Source organism: Drosophila melanogaster, chromosome 2L (genome assembly GCF_000001215.4).
Source record: "Drosophila melanogaster chromosome 2L".
Lineage (NCBI taxonomy): Eukaryota > Metazoa > Arthropoda > Insecta > Diptera > Drosophilidae > Drosophila > Drosophila melanogaster.
This window is the reverse complement of record NT_033779.5, coordinates 14,923,338-14,944,631: the sequence shown is the minus strand read 5'-3', so window position 1 is coordinate 14,944,631 and position 21,294 is coordinate 14,923,338. Positions and strand designations below refer to the sequence as shown.

Below are 21,294 nucleotides of genomic sequence, written 5' to 3'. Positions count from 1 at the left end.
CCAATGGGCGTGGCAGTGGGCGGTCTGATATGTGATGGGGCGTGGCATTGTGGTGGTTGTTGTGTCTACTGACTATGCCAGTGTGTGGGTGTCTGCGTGTGCCGTAGCTGATACTGATTGAGGTTAGCTTAACCCTAGACTAGCCAGATTTTAATGGCAAGAGATGAGGTTACAAATTGCAACGAAATGCTGCAATCTGGCAGATGTCAGCTAAAGCTCATTCTGCATAAATTTGCATATACCAATGAAAAATTAAAAGATTTTATTTTAATTGGGAAATATTATTAATTTTTAAATAGCTAGATAGTGAAATGCTTGCTTGCGAGAAACAAATTTTGAACATATTCTAAGCTTTATTAAAAATGTGTATTCAATTTTTTCATATAAACTATGACTTATATACAAATATGTAAATAATAAAACTAATATTTAAAACAACTAAAAAAACAATTTTAAGCCCTTTTTTTAAATAAAAAAGATGTCTTAAAGAGCTTACTCTTAGAACTCATGCCAGTTTTTTCGCAAATGTTCCTGCAAATGGCTTTGGTAATCGCTTTCTTTGGTCTCGATAAGCAAAATCACTTTAGCCGTCAATGCTCATTGGTCGTTATGGGGTTAATTCATGCAAAAAGGTTATGCAGCTCCAGCACTTCACTTCTCCATCTACGTTCGTTGTTATTTCATTTGGCTTTCTTTCCATTTTTGTCAGCAGCCAAGTCAAGGCAAGCCAAAAGCAAACGCAAACCGAACGCCAGTCAAGCCAAAAGAGCTGGGTAGGTTAGAGGGGTCAGAGGTCAGGAGGAATGGCATACCGAGATGCGAGAGAGCCCAAGTAAGCCAATCAAGGCATTCAAAGAGAGCATATTTAAATAGCTTTTAACATGCACGAGCTGTCGAGCTGGCTGCTGTAGTTAAGTGAAGGCCAAAACCAAAGGCGACACAAAAATGCAGCCAAAAAAGGCGAGAGCCAAGCAGACAATTTTGAAAATTGCCAGAGAAGGGTTGAGCAGTTTCCAGTCGTTTAGCAATGCATCCAACGATATGCATTTCGCCTTGCCATTCCTTTGATGCACCATCACCTAGAAAATGCATTGGAATGCAAGCAGTTCGGATTGCCAGACTAATGGCACTGTAAAAATGGTGTTAAATTTTTCTGAAACTCTAAATTTTATCTCTTTGGAACACATTTGCCTTATTTAAGTAATTCAGAAGTACGTGCTTTCTGGGGATTATTATAAATTCAAAGAACTTTCGTTTTTAAAATAAAAATATTTAGTTTTTCTTGCTACCATCAACTGAAAAAGTACCTCACATTAAATTTGACAAAAATTATCTTGGTGATAGTGAATAGTGAAAAAATGTGAATTAAATTGTATTAACCATTTTATTTCTAAATTGTATTTCAATTGAGAAACGAACTACTTTAAGTTTGCCTCCTTAGGAAATGTTTATGAATGGCCAATGCAATTTTGAGTCGGTTTAAAATATTCAAATTTGCATTGGTCAAGCGTTTTTAACAATGAAACAAAAATGGTCTCAAATTTTGCTAAGATTTTGAGCAATTTGCCATGAGCGTTGACATTCTTCAGAGCAGCCACATGTTTTAAGATTTTCAAGTATTTTGTATTGTCGCGCTGCTGGTTGTGATGCTGTGCCGCAGTGCTAAGCAAACAGAGAAAGCATAAAACGTACTCACACACTGAAGCACACACACAACACATACATCCACACCCACACCATCTCACACCCAAAGCCATGCCCGTACATTTTGGGGGCATTTAAGCGCATATTTATTGTACAACGTTGCGTATGCGCAATAAATTTTCACAAAATTTCGACGCATTGTGGCAATAAAATGACATTTTTTCATATTTACACATAAAGTCAATGGAGAAGGCGAAGAGAAACGGGAAGGGATAGGCTTAGCGGGGTGTGGGGAAGGCGTTTGTGAAGGATGTTACAGCGATTTTTTATGGCCTCTTTTGCTTTTGATACGATGCGAAATATTTTCAGCGCAGACATTTTTATTTATTTTTATATATACTTTTATCTATACGCATTTGATACGAGATGACGCGCGACAGCGGCAACAACAAGAAAAGCAGCAAAAGCCGCAGCACATGTGACAGCTATTGTTGTTTTTGTCGCTTTTGTGTGGCTTGATTCAATGCCAAAATGTTGTTGCAGCTAAAACGCCGCATAGAGCCATAAAATAGTAGAATTTAAGAGAGAAACAATTAAATTTCTGCTGACTTAGCGAGATAAATAAATGCAGTGATATGTCAACTAGTTCTTAAAACGTTTCGTTTGTGAAAAATTTGACATTTTCGTTTTTGCGCGGCATTTGTTAAGCACATTGGGAAATAAAACAATTCACGGGCATTAATTATTATTATACAGACTATGTCCTTTTTAATTGAAAAAAAAATTAGGTACTTTATTTGTTTGTAACGATGAAATTAATTACTATAATGGAATTTGCTTATTTGCTTTAACTTCGCTTGTGTTTTTTTTTATTCCACCATCCAACGCAAACTTTAACTTTGCTTGTTGAGCTTTGCAAGTTTTGATCCTATAAAAGGGCCTAAAAGCCTGTCGAATCCAAAGAGGAAAAAACATTGGTGCACGCATTTGCACATGCATAATAAATAAACATGGCCGCCCGCAGGCTGTTGCTAAGCCAATGGGTGCGGAATGTTTGGGGCCGTAAAGGGCGGCTCAAATTTACGCATTTGTAATTACGTAGGAATTAAGCCGCCATCAACATTTAATTGCTAAAAGCTTTACTCGCAACGGCGCAGCCACGCATACGATGGGGAAAAGTTGGGAGAAAATGGAGCATTTAATTAACAAATTTTACGCATTTATTTTCTATTTTCATAACGACGCTGATGATGTTGATGTTGCTGCTGCTCACGATGACCAACCGCATACGAAAAAATAAACCGACCAAAAATCGTGACAACATAATTTGCCCGAAACCGCAGTGAAAACGAAGGACATTGATGCCGTCGAGGGAAAATCGGTGTCGCTGCCCTGTCCCATCACAGAGCCACTGGATAATGTGTATATGGTGCTCTGGTTCCGCGATAATGCCGGCATACCGCTCTATAGGTGAGTCCTAGAGGACGACATCTCAATTGGACTATTGTCTCGGCCTGGGCACACATATAATTAAATGCAAACGAGAGTCTCGAGAGTTGGTACCTTTTTTAAATCGTTTGGGGCGCTGGCGCACATAAGTATGCTATGATTTTCCCCTCTTTAAGTATGCCTGTATATGTGTGTGTGTTTGATTGTGTGTGTGTTTGCCAGTGTGCGTTTGAAGGATGTGTGATTTAGCTTAGCGTCCCCTGTTTTTGTTTCATTTTTTCCCCTCGTTTTTTTTTTGCGTTTGACTTTTGTTTTTCCTCTGTCTGCGCCTGGGTATTAACTTAATTATGTTTACCTAATTTAGAGTGATTAACCTCGGGCCATGACAAACCACAGGAATTATGTGCCGGTGAAAATATTCAAGTAGAACGTCGACGGGCACCGAAGATTAAATTACGGTAAAATTGCCAAGTAAACGCAGGTCAGATCGCAAGTCAACCAAAGTCGGGTCCATAATAAAGTGGCCGTAATTGACGGCCCTTGGCTGAGAACCTGCACTGTGTTAACTTCTAATTGCATTCACGGCATTTCACGCCACGTTGCTCCCTTTGGTTGTCAACCATAGATTTTTTCCTCTACATAATTGCTTTTGCCTTCGCTTAGGGTATTTTAGGCTGTGTCGCAGCGGCTTGAATTGATTTGAACGAGGTTGACTAATTTATTACTCCTAGTTAAGGTAACCAATAAAATGTCAATCATAATGCCACCCTAAAATACAATTTGAATAAAGCATCCCCTAAGCCATAAAGCAGGTTAATCTAGTGTAACCCATTTGAAATAGTTTACTGTGGTAAAATTTTATTTACTTTCGAAGGCTTTAGTCCACATGAACTCGATTTCCTACTTGCGCCGCAACGGCAACTCGCTTATCCTTTAGGGTATTCCCAAATTCAATCAGTCTGCGCAGTTTACATCCTGTTCCGTTCTCATCGTCCTTTTTTCTTAGTTTCCAGCACCGCCTCCTGGAGCCGCCGGTGCATTTTTATTACACTCAATTTGCATGCAGTCGCGTCACTGGCAGCCCAGTTCGTTGCGTACTATTTAGGCATAAACATTTGCTGCATAGGCTGCCGTGGAACTATTATTAACTTGGGCACTCGCTTTGCAATTTCGCTTTCGCACACGCTCTCCTTCTGTCGCGCTTCTGCTGCCATTTAAGCAAAGTGCAACTGTTTTTTAGTTTTTAATTAAAACGGCGTCGCAAAGGACGACGAGAAATAAAAAAAAAAAAAAACAGCGATTAAAATTTGGGTTAACGTTGGCCCAGGGGGGGGGGCGGGTGGTGCGTTTTGGCCCTCATTCTGCTCTTGAGTCGGCTGCTGGCCGTGGCGCAATTAAGTTGTTGCATTTGCAACGAGTGCAAGTTCGACGGCTTCCCGCATAAATTATTGTGTGTTGCATACAAAAGGGCGCTTAACGCTCAGCTCGCCGCAGAAATATTCGAAAGTGGCTGCAATCGCAGCTGGAATTGCAACAGCAGTAGCAACAATTTGGTAGAAAGCGAAAGAGCCATTCAGAAAGCAGAGAGCGAGAGAGGGAGAGAGAGAGAGACAGCGGGTCAGAGTGGCTGAAAAGGACCTCTTCTGATTGAGAGACCTCAGTCTGGTTTTAAATTTGAGGATACGAATTTTTTCCCAACCGAAATGGCCGGAACGAAAAACGTTAATTGACAGAGTTGGCTTTAATGAAATTAAATGAAAACCAATGTAACGTTGCAAATATTTCACGTATTTTAATTATTTACATTTAAAGTTATTTGCTTAAAGTGACTATAATCACAATTGAAATCGTTGAAAGTGGGTGTGCATTTTAGCCGACAGTGCTCTTTTTATCATGTTTATTTATTTATTTTAAAAAGTTTACAAATGCTTTAATTACGAAAAATAGCCCTAATAAACTATGGCATCTTTTTTATTTGCATTTTTTGTATGTATTTTCAACGGCTCTCGTTCCAAGGTATATTGTCTTTTAAATACCGAAGTACTTGGAAAGTTGGAAACTTAGCCCATTAAATGCAGTGCTGGGGCTTAAATCTGCAGAACAATTTGAGGAGCAAAATGCTTGAAAAGCAAAACAAAAAATAATTTTTATCTGCAGCACATAAATTGCATTTGGCAAGAGGCCTTACACACAAACGCCGTTCGCCATCGCATTTTCCACCCAGCCTAATGAGCAAACCAAAATAAATTACGCTAATTTTCGTGCGAAAAGTTCAGAGGCGTGTGGAAAACGCGGGCATGAGCTGAGGTTGAATTATATTGGCTATGGATTTCATTAATTTCCGAGCTGGACGAAATTTTGGGGCTTGATTTAATTCGCATTGCCCGCCCACATTAAATATTAATGGAGCATGGGCGGGGCATTTTTCAAGGCTTCATGTTATTTAATGTGCTTGTGTGTTTTTCATCTCTTTTCTCGGTTTTTTTTTGTTTTATTTCTCTACCCCCCAGCTTCGATGTGCGCGATAAGGAGAGTCGGGAGCAGCCACGACATTGGTCAGCCCCGGAGGTTTTTGGCTCACGTGCCAAATTCCATTTTGACTCGCAGCCAGCAACCTTGGAAATTAAGGTAAGATTTAACCGTGGGAATCGTGAATCCGTACCCATTAATTTGGCTCAGTGTGCTGCGGGGCGGATGGGCTGTTGCTTGATAATGAAATAAATGCGGGGATTTAACATTTCAAATTACCTGGAATTAAATAATGCATTCAATCGAAATGCACCTGAAAGGATGCATTCTCTGCAGACTTTTTTTTGGGCCACTGGTCATGCTTATTTGCCTATATAAAAACTGTTAGCATGAATGCACATTTTAAATAAATAAATGTCCAACCAGAAAATGAAAAATTAATGCAGAAAAAAGGAATAGGAATAACACAAAGTGTTTCCATTTAAACATGTTGGCCTGATATAATACATATATATACACAAATCGGAAGTGAATGTTTCATTTTGAATAGCACATTTCGGCTTAAAGTCTTCCCATTTCTTGGCCAGACAAATGCAATTTGAGATACAATTCCAACGAAGCGGTGACTGTTATACAGTTAATGAAAATCTGAAATGCGTACGAAAAACATCAAAAAGGAAGAAGTACAGATTTGGCCAAAAACAGAGAATCAACCAACTAGCGGAAGCAGCAATGGCGAAAACATGGAAGAAGAGCCGAGGAGCTGAATGGAATGTGAAAAACAAATTTAGATATCAAAAGTTGTTAAATTGCCTGGCGCACGCGAAATGTTTATTAATGTCTTGCATGTTTACAGATAACTTGATTTAGCGTTTCTGTCATGCAATACATAGATACATACATACATACCAACAAATATATATCGCACCGTACTTCGTCCTTATGCAATGTGTTTGCTACTTCAATTCGTCGTATCGCATCGTCTCGCCTTGGATTTCCTTGCCCTGGGCTTGTCTCTGCCCTGGCATTTGACTTTTTAAAGGCCAACTTAGTTAAGGTCTTAAGTGAGTTAAGCAATAAACAGCCAGCTTGGTGGAAATGTGGGGGTTTTTCGGGGACTCCGTTAACGAGCTGCATTTCGAAATGAATGTGAAATGCACACGAAGAGTCGGCCACCATAAATCCGCCAGGCGAAAAGTCCTTGCAATGTTTAGCAGGGTGTGCGAAATGTAAGGAGTCTGCAAAAATTGTTATTTATGAATTATGTGCTAAAATTGGTCTCGGAGTGTGGGGCGTGGCTTTGGGTCTGAGCTTATAAATGAATTTTAATTGCGTTTCAATTGCAAGCCAATTAACTTGAAGCAATTTATAAGCGGGTAGCAAACACAGGAGTCTAGGATATATAAGGGGGATGGGTGCTATCTACTTCCCATATAATCAATAGCCCTTCATAGTGTTCGCTTTCAAAGAGAAGTAAAGCAGGTCAAAGAGTCTGCTCACGCATCGAGAATCAAACTAAATGGACGAATACGTATTTCCATTGGGTGTCATCTGTTCACGAATTTTGTAATTAATAGTTTACGCATGAATAACTTGATCTATTCAATCCTAACTGTACCAACAAAAAGGAGTAGCTCCTGAAAAACGGTTAAAAATTAAATCTATAATTCAATTGCTTAGCATTTATTTAAAATTGAAATGTGAATTATTAAAAATCCTCCTTACCTGATTGCATCTTAGAAAAATGTCAAAAAATAATCCGCATTGAATGTGCGTAGTATCTGAATCACTTCTGCAATATTATATTTAAAGAAGCGGATTAACAACCATAGATTTTGAGATTCAATTCTAAGCAGCAGAGAAAAATCACAAAAGAAGAAATCACAAAATATTGGAAGGAGTCCTTCCTCGCTCAATTGAATTATTAAATAAGTAAATGAATTCGAGCAAAAAGAGCAAAGTCTCTGGGAGAACAATATGCTGAAAAATTGTATTTATTGAAAACTACACAGGTTTTGCAAAGGCCCATAAGGACTCTTGTGACAATGTGACAAACGACAACTTCTAGTCTGGCATTTGAAGCCCACACGAGGGAAAACCGCAAAAGCTCAAGTGTCATGCAATAATTGAAAATTATACGGTTGGGAAACCAGTTTTTCTGGTTGATTGTATGCATGCTAATTCTCCGTTTACTCACTTGCATAAAAACACAAAATCCACAAATAATAACTTACAATTTTTGCAGGATATCAAGCGACATGATCAGGGTATTTACCGTTGTCGTGTGGATTTTCGCACCAGTCAAACGCAAAGTTTCCGTTTCAATTTGTCAGTAATAAGTGAGTGTTGCCCATAAAATGAAGCCTTCGAATTGTATTCATGAGATTCGAGTGCCATTGAAAAACCCATCCATCTGTGTTGTTTTTCTCCTCCATCCTGTTTGTCCTTAGTACTTCCGGAGCAGCCAATCATCATGGACCGTTGGGGTCGTCAGCTGAATGGTACTCAATTGGGGCCCAAGCAGGAGGGCGATGATATCGTTATCACTTGTCGTGTGGTGGGCGGTAAGTTAAGCTGACTGACTACAAAAGACGAACTTAACCCCAATACTCCGATACACACATACATACACACAAGAGAAACACACTCGCCCACACACACACACACACACACAGAGAGACACCCACATACATCCATACGAGCCATATCCGTATGCTCGGCTAGACAATTTCCTGTTAATTTCCTTAAAAGCTTTGACCGGCAAAAAAGCAAAGAAAAAGTGCTGCAAATGAAAATATCACAAAGTCTGTGCTCTGCTTTTGGGTTGGACTACTTTTTGGCTCAGGCTTGGCTTGTGGTATTTTTTCAAGCTTGACTTTTTAATTTGCACCATTTTTCGTTTTTACAACCAGTTTACTAACTTCTTGTCCCCCTTTCTTTTTTATTTTTGTTTTTTTTTTGTTTTTGGTATTCCAATAGGTCGGCCGCAACCGCAAGTCCGTTGGCTCGTAAATGGACTGCTTGTCGACAATCAAAACGAGCACAATTCCGGCGATGTTATCGAGAACCGTCTGTTGTGGCCATCGGTGCAGCGCAACGATTTGAATTCCGTATTCACATGTCAGGCACTGAATACGCAATTAGATAAACCCAAGGAGAAGAGCTTCATACTGGATATGCACTGTAAGTCGCGTTGATTGTTGCCCTAATATATTTGTTAAAAGTCGGACAAATTGGACGGAAAGCCACCATCCTGTGAAATACCTTGGCACCAATATCTTAAATACCTAAAAGTTAGGATGCAATCGAAAGATTATTTCCACTAAATATATACCTGTTCCATAAATCTTTACCAATATATTCGGATATTTTGTTAGCCTACATTTTCCAATTTCGGATTGATGTAATTGTATTCTAAATTGCACAACGGAGTGCAAAATTATTTAAAACAAAAAAATCGATTTGCTCATAAATATGTATGTAGGCTCTAATTTAAAGGCCTTCTGCTAAAGAAAATTCAAAATTTCAAGCGGCCAAGCCGTTAGCATCACTTTCCGGCCAACGCACACTTGCCATAATGCTAAATGTAGCATTATAAGGGCCATTAAATAATTATATGCCAACTGACGAGAAAACAACATAGTCGATGGGGGGCGTCAACTCTCGAATGTCAGGCCCTCGTGTTCGCAGAAGGCCGTGGCCTCAGTCCACTCCATCCATCCATCCAGGTGGAACACAATGCAGCAGGAGCTCAAGGAGTCCAGTCATCAACGAGCAGCAGACACGGCATCGGAAGGCCGGACAAAGTCATAATCCAGCCAGGAAGTGCAGCACTTGAGAGCTGTCGAGTCGTAATAGACACAAATTGTTGTTGATACTGTGGGGCATAGAGCACACAGCCCTAGCTTTGTACGAAGTAAACGGGAAGGGGGGGGGGGGGGGTCCAAAATGATTGCCTTACAAAACGAACTGCAATTATGAGACCATGAAATATTATGGTAAACAGTTTTAATTACAATTGCATTGAATTGAATGTTCTTCCTGTCCAATTACAGTGAAGCCTTTGGTTGTGAAAATCCTGGAGCCGCCCAGCTCGATGATTGCCGATCGCCGCTACGAGGTGTCCTGCGAATCCTCCGGCTCTCGGCCAAATGCCATCATCACCTGGTACAAGGGAAAACGGCAATTACGACGCACAAAGGTTAGTGGAAGTATATACATACATATATATTTGGATGCATGTATAGCTATGAAGGAACTTTCGATGGAGTGGAGTGACCGCAATTGACGCAGCTAGTTGGCTGTTTCTGTCCCTGCCTCCGGTTCCATGCTGCTGTTGACTGACTCACGTTCAGCTCGATAACTTATTGTGTTTGCACAGTCATGCCAAACAAACGGAGCTCGTAACTCCTGACCCACCCACGTACCCTGTCCAAAGTCGGTTGGATACCATAGTGCAGAGACAGACAGAACCAGAACCAGAACTACAGACCACCACCCACTTGTTGTCCCTGGGCGTGGTTCACATTCGCAGCTGGGTCCTAGTCCAGTGCCCCCCAGCCAACCCCACAACTTGGTTAGAATAAACACAGATAATGTGATATAAACTCCACAATACACAAACGATTCTAGTTCGCTTTGCATTTTGCTTTGGCCCACCCACTTTTCTTTTTTTTTGTTTGTACCCTTTCAACGACTGCTTTCTGTCCAGCAAACTAAACTCAGTTTCAGGTTTCACCATAGTTTTTAAAGTTATTTTGCTTAAGTCTTCTAAACATGTCTTAAATGCATTATATATTTTATAAGTTAGATAAATTGAAAGACTATGTTTATTTATTTTTTATTTATTTCTCAGTTAGTTATTGTAAACTATGAACCATCTATTGCATATATAAACCATTTTTAAAAAGGATACATAAATTTAGCGATTTTTCTTGAAAAATTAAACACGTTTGTTAGGGTATCCCAAAACATTCGTAGTGAAAACGAGTTTTTCTGTTTGTTGTTTTCTTCCTTTGCTTTTTTTTTTCTCTTCAACTTTGGACAAATTTATGGGAGTTTTGGCGCAATTTTGTTGCAATTCATTTTTGTGTGTCGGGACCTCGAGTTGAGTCGAGCCGAGTCGAGTCCTGGTTAGCTATATCCTAACCCGGGCCTCTACGGTCTGGGCTGTTGTTTATGTCCATGTCTATCCGCTTATATGCATATACGCTGATTGCTTTGCCGTTTTGGCCAGCTCCTGGGCCAACCAATGTTTTAAAGACCGGAAATGTTTTTCAGTAGTTTTCATGTATAGCATAAAGTTGCCGTAATGCGGCACAGGTCCCGATTCCTCTGCCCATATGCCGCTGTCTGATGTCCTCGGTCCTGCCATCCCACATGTTTTACATGCCTTTTCGTACCCTACTTTGGGGTTTCTAATATATGTCTGTGTCTGCCTCCTTTTGCCAAGTTGTGGGTGGGATCAGGCGGAGTGTTTTAGCTGTGGAAGCCTCAGGCATTAATCAAAGCCCCGCAGACGGTCTAATTGAGAAGTTTGGCCCATGAATTGAAATAGCTTGTGCAAAGGGAACGAGCATGTTAAAAAATGGAAATTTTTTCAATATTAAACTGATACAGTTTATGGAGGTCCTTAAAAACGCCGGAGGTTCTAAAAAATTCTATTTACTGATTAATTAAAAAGTTAAGCTGGATACCACGCCAAAGTTTATTTTTTATGTGAATTGTGATTTCGCATACTCAATTCAGTCCATTAGGCTTTGGTTACATTTGCTATATTTCTTAGAGTGCTGAAATCGTCACGCTATATTCATCCCCGTAAAGTGACCCCAAATTGTTTCAAATTAAATCCAATCGATCATATTTCGCCCCCTAAAGACAAGGATTTATATTCCCGCTAACTGCCGGCACTTTAACACCCCACCACCAAATAACCCGAACACCAAATCACATATCTGGCAAATGCCTTGCCTTGGAGCGATTTGAGCCATGTGTAAAGTGCTAACAAAGCGAGCCACATGGCGAGGGATGGGGGAAAAACACTTTATGGCCATACCAACTATATGGCGGAGGTTGGAGCATCGACTAATTGTGTGACGCCTGTTGTTGGTGTCCCTGTCTGCCATTAAATTTATAATACCCCAAAACACACACACTCACGAAGACAACCACCCACACGTGGAGCACACATAAAACCCGAACAAACATTCCAATAAATTTTAAATTGCAAACATAAAATATTTCGACAAATTTGCACGCAAAAAACAGAAGGACAACCAACTTTTCCTCAAGGCAAGGTCTTAGCCAGGGTCTTAGGCACTGGCTGGCGGGAAAACTTAATTAATGCAGCAACATTTTCTTACATTTTTTGTGATTTACCTTATTTTCTTGTGTCCTTTTTTTTGTTTGCAGGACGACATATCAAAGAACTCGACACGCTCCGAGCTGAGCTTTGTGCCGACCACAGACGACGATGGCAAATCGATAACATGCCGTGCGGAAAATCCAAATGTGAATGGCCTGTATTTGGAGACCATGTGGAAATTGAATGTCGTTTGTAAGTATTACAAATTGTGCTTAAGTCTAAAGTATGAGTGAAATGGAAGTGGCAAATGAAGGCTTCCCGAAGGAAGCGCTGGGCAAAAACCGAAGAAACCAAAAGGGAAAAGAAAGAAAGCGGGGGGCAAGCAAAGGAATTGCCGACAGCTACCAAAAGGTAGACAGTCCTGGGCCTGGTTCAGAACCAGACCAGGCCGAAATTTATTACGGCGGCGATGTCGCCATCACCATCGCTGCCGTTGAAAGCCTTTAAAATGCAAATAAATCAAAGACAAATGACAAATTGTGAATAATTTGCCAAAGGGCCAAAACACTGTAGCGTTCGTGGTGGCCAGGAGGGGCTCCACAGGCACAAATGAAATATGTGGGCTAACAAAATGTATGGCAGTCGCTTAAATTAAATGAAGGACTTTAGCTGTGGCCCCGTTTCAATAAAAATAAATAAAAAATAACTTTGCAAAGTAGACCTAAAGTGTAGATCTGAAACTGAATCCGAAATGCTTTCGCCACGCACAGATTTTACCTGCAGAATGAACAAAATCTCCCAATAATTGTAATTTCCACTTTAAGCCACTTTAATTCGTATTCCACAGCACTGAAATAACCAACTGGGAAGTACTGCGGACATCGTAAAGTGTGAAACAAAAGTGCCGGATAGGGAAAATGAATCGAACTCAATGGCGTTCCGTATCCGCCATGTATGCCACAGTCAACATTTTTCGTACTCCGTTCTGTTCCCCATTTTATTTTTCCTGTTTCCAAGGGCATCACGTAATAGCGTTTCTTTGCTTTTCATTTCTTAAAATATGAATATTTTCTTTACTTCAATCTGAAAGAGGTTGCCACGCCTCCGCTGAACAGTTTCGCTTACGCCCAAAAGAAAAAAGTACGTTTGTGTGTTTTTGCGTTTGGCTGTGTGTATAGGCGTAATATGATTATATTTTTTATGCCCCACACATACTTTGCAGGCTCATATTTTATGTTTTAGAATATTATTTTTTATTTGTTTGTTTTTGCTCACGTTATAGCAATTGACGGTGCTTTGTACCGTCCTTACGGTGTTGTGTTTGTTGCTACGTTGGCGCAAATAAACTTTATGATCGGCACGTAGCCACATACACATAAATGTGCGCCCAAATGTTTGTGTTTTTAAAAAAATTCTTCTGTTGGGGCAGGCTTGCGAAGTTCTTTTAAACTTGCTTATTTATTTAAGACTTTGATGTCCTACAGAAAAGAAATCAAATTATGATCAGATTAGAGCTTACAATCATTCAAGACCAATAACATGGGTTTACTTAAAAAAAAAGGATTAGGAAAACTGAAATTTGCAAATATTGTTGGCTATAACTTCATTAGAGATCCTTACATACCCTTATGGCCAGATAAATAACAGTTTGTTCTTATTTAGATAACAACTGAATTTATATGCCTCGGCATCTTTATGTCTTTGTTGTTGTTGCCAGTGCTGTTGGAATACGATATCTGCATCACGCGTGAGTTATTATGCCAACTGCGTTTTGGCTCCTTAGGCACGACATTTGCCAAGGCCATTTGGTCATGGTTTATGCCACGCGTTGCCCATCTCATGCGCCACAATCCTTCCCTCCCCTTTGTATAATTTTGTTTATATCTCGCATGTGTGGCAGGGTGCAAGCGACTGGGTCGTTTTAAAATTTATAATGTAACCGAGCGGGGCAGCCTTAGTTGGTCTCCTAGCAATGGCAACAAGACAAAACATGGAATGCAATCACAGACATCCCCCAAAGAGCGCAGGATTGGAAAAGAAAGAGCACTGCGGTTAAATAAAGTAACAAGTTTCATTTCATTCATAATTATTAATTTAAATTAAATTTAAGCCATTCTACTGGCTGTGATTGACAACCCCTTCCAATTACCTTTGCAATTTACATAATACAATATATTAAAAAACAAGACGATTTTTTTTTGGGTAGCTTTATTTTTTTTTTAGTGTATGCGAAGCTCACTCCGCAGCGCAGCAGACAATACATATGAATCACATACGCACGCAGACGAGCTGTAAGTGTCTTCCCGTATGTGCTTCTGTGGCCATTGTTTATTGCCGGGAACATGGGCGTGCTGCTCCTCCTGGGTGGAGCTGGTGGAGCGTGCTTGGCATTTTGAAAAAGCGAAAGCTTACGCCACATGTATTGCATTGAATGCTACAATTTCGGTTGATATTTTTAAAGTGGCAATAGAAGTGCTGTGCGCTTCGCCGTACACTGGGCGGTGTCATTTTAATGGCTCTCCACGAGGGAATCCGTGGACAAATCGGCCACCAGGTCATCGTAGACGGCAGGCGGTACCACCGTACCCACTATCTTCTTGTTTGCATCGGTCTTCATGCGTATGATCTGGATCTTGTGTCCGCTATTTACGATAATGAGTTCGATCCGGTCCCAAATCGGTAGCATTAACCCGGAGAGCACGTGATAGGTACGCATTCGGAGTCCTACTTCACAGCCCGTCGGCATTGGACAGGTCCGATTCCAGTAGAGGTGTGAGCACATATTCAAGCACAATTCGTACTGCTGCACCCAGTATGTTTGGGCCTCCTCCGGGCTTACCTTCACATATCGTGATGAAATGGAGGCATGTGTCTCCAATCGCACTTGGGGACCTGTATTGGGTCGGTAGATTTGCAAATTGATCTTTCCGTTTGATACATCCGATGAATTGGACGGTGCCTGCAGGCATAAAATTGCGGAGTTCTTGTTTTGGCGCCGCTTTTGTAGAATATAGAAGCCTTCGTGCTCGTATTGGCCCTCCTTTCGGTATCTATGGGAGTTTATAAGTTAGTTAAATACACTTAACCCATATAAATTTCAACTCACTTGGCTAGGGCTGTCTCAAAGGACATACCACGTTCCACTGTCACCGTATGAAGTTCGGTGGCCGCCGTTCCTGTGGCGTGCTTCCTAATGAACCTCATCAGCTTGATGGATTTTACACTTGCTCCATGGGCATCCAGATCTAAAATCCCCAAATCGAAGCGTCCTGTGCGCTTCATTTGCATGATCAGTGAGTACATCTTGTCCAGAAAGAATTTAAAAAGTGCATTTTGCACTTCCACCCGGCATCCAAGGATGCGGTTTAGAAACTTTGAGATATTATTACTATCCTTCTCCACGGTGAACACCTTGACCTTGTTCTCCTCCCGCACATTGATCATACCCACGCCGGCCATTGCCACGCAACAATCGTATATGAAGTTTCCCTTATACGATTGAGGCACTTGAGACCGGTCCAGTGGTTTATTGCTGGTCAGCTGTTGCATCACATTCTCAAGGGCACTGCGCCCGATGCTATTATCGATATTGAACTGGGAGAGATCACGGGCATCGGTGGCACGACGATCGCCTTGGGTAAGGGCTCCTAAGCTCTCCAGTCTCTTGGCCACCGTGGATGCAAATCGACGCTCACCAGCCAGATCGGTGATCACAAATACATATTCCGGTGCATTGACCTGATTGGAGCGATGGGTGCGCCCAAATTGCTGTATGGCCCGATCTGCACTCCATGGGAGTTCCAAAGTGATGTGCAGACGGCGCCGCTGATTAGAAACCCTCTTGTCACTCTGTAAAGATATTCCACTGGAGGCCGCCTCCGAGATGATGGCCACGTGCTTGCTGCCATCCATGAAGCGTTGCTTCTCCCGATAATTGACCAGGTCCATAGTGGAGTCGTTTTCACAACGTGGCTCATACTTATACCCATCGTACTCCGTTCGCACCACTCTTCCACGACGGCCTGTCATCTCGGCCACCAAATTGGTGCCACCCAGTTCAGAGATTAGTTTGTCGAGCGTGTTGGGCGGCAACTTCCTGCCCAGAACATCGATTTTCTCCAGCAGCATCTCACGCATGTTTATACAGCGTTCTACATCACGCTCCGTGATGTTTACCTTTACCTTGGTATTGTCGGAAGTGTTTGTGGATTCATCTTCGTTATCCTGTTCCCTCATATTATTGCAAAGATGCTCCAGGATGCGCTCCTGCATGGTAATCTTCTCCACTGGTTAAGGGATTAAAATGATTAATATTTATTCAAAATAAACCACTTAGATCAACATACCTTTGTCCGCCTTGGGCGGTCGTCCTCGCCGCTTTTGTCCAGACTTAATCTTCTCAACAGCCGCAGTACAGCTTCTCTCGTACATCTCGATGTCGCTTTCGCCCGCCTCGGCATCCATATCATCTTCAACCCAATCGGTATTCATTTTTGACTTCTTCTGTTTGGGTGGGCGGGAACGTGCCTCCGGCTCAAACTCACCCGTATTTAGTAAATGATGAAACGAGTCGCGTTTAGGAGCTGGGAAGTGCTTTTCCACAAACGACTGAATGATCATCTTTGCGGTGGACACAAAGCTGTTAAGCTTTCCATGATGACGTTCTAGATGCTCCAGGGTACGCGACTCCCCAGTAGATTGAAGGCCAATGACCACCGCCTTTCCCATTCGTGTCGCCTGCCGCGTCATCTTGACCACGTGATTCACTTTGGAGGCAATGCACAGGTTCTTGAAGAAACGCTGATGGGCGCACCAGAACTGACAGGTTATAATCTTCTGCACCCTATTCTCGACGCACATTAGGCGACACGCCTTCTGGAACTTCTTGTGTATGTCAGCCCAGAGTTCGGCAGACAAATTATAGCTCTTGCGAAATTCCTTCGACATGTTCACCTCCTCGATGCGAAAACTCACATCCTTGAAGCTAAGTTGACGTGCTATGTAAGTACCTCTTAGCTTCATGTCCATGGCAACGATTTCCATGGCTCCTATGCCGCGCTTCTCCACGGCGTTAACAAATTCGTAGAATTCTGGATAGGCGGTACCTGGACCCCACAGGCCCAATCTCACCATATAGGCCATATTCCGGGGCTCACTTGCTCCCGTGGCTGAAGCATAGACCACTCTGGCGTTTGGCAACAGTTTCTGTAGATCCAGAACAGTCGTTCCCGTCTTGGTGGACTTACCCACATTCATCAGGCTTAGGTTCTTGGCCTTGTGGCACTCATCAAAGACGATCACTCCTTCGAACTTTTTGCCCAGCCAATTGGTCAACTGGCGAAAACGAGTCTTGTACTTCGAGTTGGTCGTCATTGATTCTCCAATTAAAGCTGTGTAAGTGCAAAATATCACGCCGCGCTTGAAATTTTCATTTTCTTCGGAATCAATGGGGCTGTATTTAAACTTGTTGATTGTCGCTACACGGATCTTTTCGTGGGCTCCTATATCGGCTAGATCCCGCTCTGCATCGAACTTGAGGTCACTGGAGACCGAGACCCAAAGGGCACGTTTCCGCCCTTTCAGGTAGTTATCGAAAATAATGCCGGCAATGGTGCGGCCTTTGCCCACACCAGCCCCATCGCCCAGCAGAAATCCAGCGCGATCTCCGCTTGGCAGGATCTGCTCGTGAGCCTGACAGGCATAGACCACTGCCTCCAGCTGCAGGGCACTCAAACATTCGGTGGTCTTCGAGGGCAGGGCCAACTGATAGTTTATATTGGGCAGCTCAACGGATGACAGAGTGGCCGTTTCCACCACGGGATCGGGATGGGCTCTTCCAAACTTCAGTTTGCTGGGCCAGTAAGCTGCAAAGGTGTCGGCCACCCCTATTTCCTCATAGTCAACCTCCTCATCTTCGACCGCTTGTTCAGATGGAAATCCTGCATCTTTGGTCTGTAACGTTTCCTGTAGCACGGCACCTGGAACTCCAGAGTTAGTCATGGGCAAGGACAGGTAGGGATGTCCACTTTGTAATAACATATTCAGTTGCTGGGCCGTAAAGCTTTCTAATTCGGTGGCCTTCACTGTTGGCTGACCCATTGCCATCGTTGATGGCAGCAATTGCACATTGGTAATTAGTCCATCCAGACCGGTGGTAAATTTGACGGATACATCCTCACCCTGATCAACCTTAAGTCGCGTGACTATCGGCACTTGTGGCAAGGCGTGATGCTGAGTTGAAGCAAGCGGATTATTAGCCATCTGAACAACGCTAGACATTCCTGTATCCATGGTTTTGTTGGCCATACAATAGGCTGGTGCTGGAGGAATGGCTGGTTGTGGAGGAATAGCTGGTTGTGGAGGAATGCATACCTGATTCGGTTTCGGAAAAGCTTTGTTCTCCGACAAGTTCTTGTTTGTAGGTACTGAAAAGTGTTGGTCAGTTTTACCTAATGGTTCTATATTCTCGTCAGCTGGTACCGCTACCATGGGTAGAGAATCCAGTTCCGCCTGGAGGCGTGCATCTATATCAGATTCTATTTTCTTGGGATCCGATAGCCGAGAATGTGGTCTTTCAACTGTCAGATTTGTTGGAATCTTTGCTAGTGGAGGTGGAGGTGGACATGCCAGCTCATCAGTCGTAAATAAAGAATCTAGATCAGCATTCAGGCGCCTATCAATATTGTCTTGCTCATCGTTACCATCATTGCTATTGCTATCGTGGTTAGGGCTACCGGCAGTAAAGCCAAGATCGATTAGATATTGAGAAACGTTAGAAACTTTATTAACCGTTGGCTTTTTAGCACCTTGATTACTTTCTTTTTTAGCTTCGGCCTGAGAGAGCATTTCTAAAAAACTTACAGTACGATCGGGCTTATTTTGTGCCGGGTTGTTCAGGTGATTATCTACATATTGATGTTCCTTTCTCATGTGCATTTCACGACGCCTATCTATTGTTTCTTCCTTCTGATGGGCATAGTTGATGGGCTGTTGAGAATCTGGCTTGTTAATCTGATTATACTCAGTCGAACGATAACGCGATTTTATATCTGAACTCGGCTTTTGTGTTATGTTAGCGTTTTCCGACACGACTAAATTCTGAGCCTGGCCGTACGTAGTACTGTACTCTAGTTTAGGTATTGAGTTGATTTGAGCTTTAGAACGTTTAGCCGGCGTGATATTTGTCCCTTCAGACTCCGAACGGTAACCTGAATAAAAATTCCTCTCAGACTGACGTTTTAAATATGTTTTCTCTTCGGCCTCTTCTAAATCGCTAGACTTTGAATCGAAATTCTTCTTCGGTATATTTTTTGGACTGCTCTCAGGCAACTTCGTAGTCCAGGCATTATTACGTTTTTGGCTTAAGTTTAAAGCTTGATTGTCCGAATGTGATGGTAACTCATCATAAACATTCAAAATCGATTCAATGGAGGAATTTAGTTTCTGACCTTTATATTGCTTTTCTTTATCCGTTGAAGTCCTCTGGTTATGTTTTTCCAAATTTATTTTGGAAGAAACTTCCGGTTTTTTAAAAATTGTATTTTGATCCGGTTCATCGAGATTTTCATTTTTTTGTGTACATCTGCGTCTTGATCTAGAACGGCTTTGCCGTGCAGGTGAATCCCTCTTTTGTTCATCGTCCGTATTTGACGTACTTCGCAAAAACGTTCGAAGTTGCTTGACATAATTATCTGAATCACTCGCTAACTCGTCCAAAAGTTGGGACTTGGAACCACTGACTGTCGCCTGCCGTTTTCTCTTTGTCTCCGAATCAAATTTCCCAGCGCTTTCTGTCATTAGCTGTGACTTTTGTCCTTTTTGCGAAACATTTTTGGAATTCAGATTGGTTTCACATTTCTTATTGCTGGTTGGATGTGAAACGTCGCGATTGATGGCCTCGCTTGATGCCTTCAATGTTGTCGCCCTGGAACGTGAATATGACCTTATTTTGGCGTGGACCTCTTGCTCCTCTTCGATCTCTCGAGCTCTGGCTGTTGGTCGGGCACTAGTTGTCCTTCTCTTACACGGCATTTTGCAGGATTCACAATCACAGATTTGGATAACTTGTTTTTTTTTTTTAGTTTGTAATTTTTTGTGATTTATAATTAAAACTGCCGACTTGTACTGGCGAAAGCAATCTCATCGACTGAGTAAAATTTTGCTATTTCGTGCGACTATAGTGTTTCCTAATTTCGCACAGCCTATTAAGTTGATTAAGAGGGCAGCTCAATGCCAGCTCGATAAATGCTGGCAACAAATTTATTTTTTTTAGGTTATAAAAGAGTTGCTTAGTATTTATTTTCAAATTTTAATACAAGTATTATTCAAAAAAATATGTGCATAATTGGATTGGCCCAAAAGAATGTGCTTATAATTTATGAGTGCTCAATTGATTGAATTGCTGCAACCAATTTAAATATGGTAGAAAAAGTTTCATGTCTTACGTTGCCAAAATATCTTTAATATTTGCAGCCCTGGCAAATCCCGTGTGTCAGTTGGCATAATACAACAGCCCACGGTGGCACATAAATTCTGAGCAACTTCCGCTCCGCCATCGATCGATGGTCGTTTTGGGCCAAAGAAACGAGTTTGTCGGGAGATTGCGGGGCAAGGGTATCCGTGGTGGAACGGTAAATGATAATCACAAAAATGGCCTGCAACATGTGTGCGGAAATGCGCGACGCGACTTTTCCAGCGAAAGAGTTTTCACAGCCCTTTGGGCACTTTGCCTGATTGGCAGACTCTGAGAAACGAGGGGCCTACACAAGTGGGCGGCGGTGAAATGCCACCCTTGCTGGGCAAAAGTTTTCCAGGCCATTCTAAAGTTTCCAGGCGAAGGCGGAAGGGAACTTTTTGGCTTTGGCTTGGTGTTTGGTTTTGGGTCTGGTCTTGGGTTCCGTTTTGCCCAACTCTTGACTGTCGACGTTTGGTTTTGGCCGCCAATAACTCAACAATATTAAGGTTGGCACGTGCGTCCCCTTTTTCCCGATCCTGCTCCTATTTCTTTCCCAGGTCCAGGTCCTCTTCGTGGTCTTGGTCTTGGTCCCGGTCCCAGTTCCAGTTCTGGTACTAGGTCTCCTTGTCTGGGTCCGGGTTCTTGCCGCTTTTGGTCTCTGTTTGTCGCAAAGTTTGTGGCTCGTTAAGCAAATTCAAACGACTTAAGCGGCAACACATGTTGGCAAACAGCGGTCGATGGGCGGGATGTCGTTGCCATGTCCTCATAACTCTTGGCTGATGCTTCACTTTGTTCCAGTTATTGCTCTAAATCGCTCATATTTGCAAAAACTATTAAATAAGCTTGATCATGACAGTGTGCGGGATTCTGGGCGATGACAAGACAGTTGCAAAGCTCGAAAAAGTATGGCACAACAACTTCGGGGCATGAATAATCGAAAAGATTTTGGTTGTAAGACATTGAGTTAATAGGC

The 21,294-nt window shown here is 42.1% G+C and overlaps 2 protein-coding genes across 4 annotated transcripts in view; one reads left to right on the top strand and one right to left on the bottom strand.

Moving 5' to 3' along the window:
* Positions 1 to 21,294, top strand: part of side-II (sidestep II) — a 64,812-nt gene that overhangs the window by 27,669 nt on the left and 15,849 nt on the right. For 2 of the 3 annotated variants that reach the window (NM_001299017.1, NM_001014485.5), the window contains exons 3-9: positions 2,988 to 3,114; positions 5,604 to 5,721; positions 7,817 to 7,901; positions 8,013 to 8,126; positions 8,542 to 8,745; positions 9,618 to 9,763; positions 11,974 to 12,118. In NM_001299017.1, the coding sequence (NP_001285946.1) occupies positions 2,988 to 3,114; positions 5,604 to 5,721; positions 7,817 to 7,901; positions 8,013 to 8,126; positions 8,542 to 8,745; positions 9,618 to 9,763; positions 11,974 to 12,118 (939 nt within the window). Of the gene's footprint in view, positions 1 to 2,987; positions 3,115 to 5,603; positions 5,722 to 7,807; positions 7,902 to 8,012; positions 8,127 to 8,541; positions 8,746 to 9,617; positions 9,764 to 11,973; positions 12,119 to 21,294 lie in introns of all 3 variants that reach the window. The other variant, NM_001414093.1, reaches the window with a different exon arrangement.
* CG3491 (uncharacterized protein) lies at positions 14,067 to 20,042 on the bottom strand. Its single transcript, NM_135887.3, has 3 exons — positions 16,213 to 20,042; positions 14,973 to 16,152; positions 14,067 to 14,916 (listed from the first exon to the last, which is right to left on the bottom strand). Exons 1-3 carry the CDS (start codon positions 19,895 to 19,897, stop codon positions 14,376 to 14,378), a joined length of 5,406 nt encoding a protein of 1,801 aa, NP_609731.1. The 5' UTR covers positions 19,898 to 20,042; the 3' UTR covers positions 14,067 to 14,375.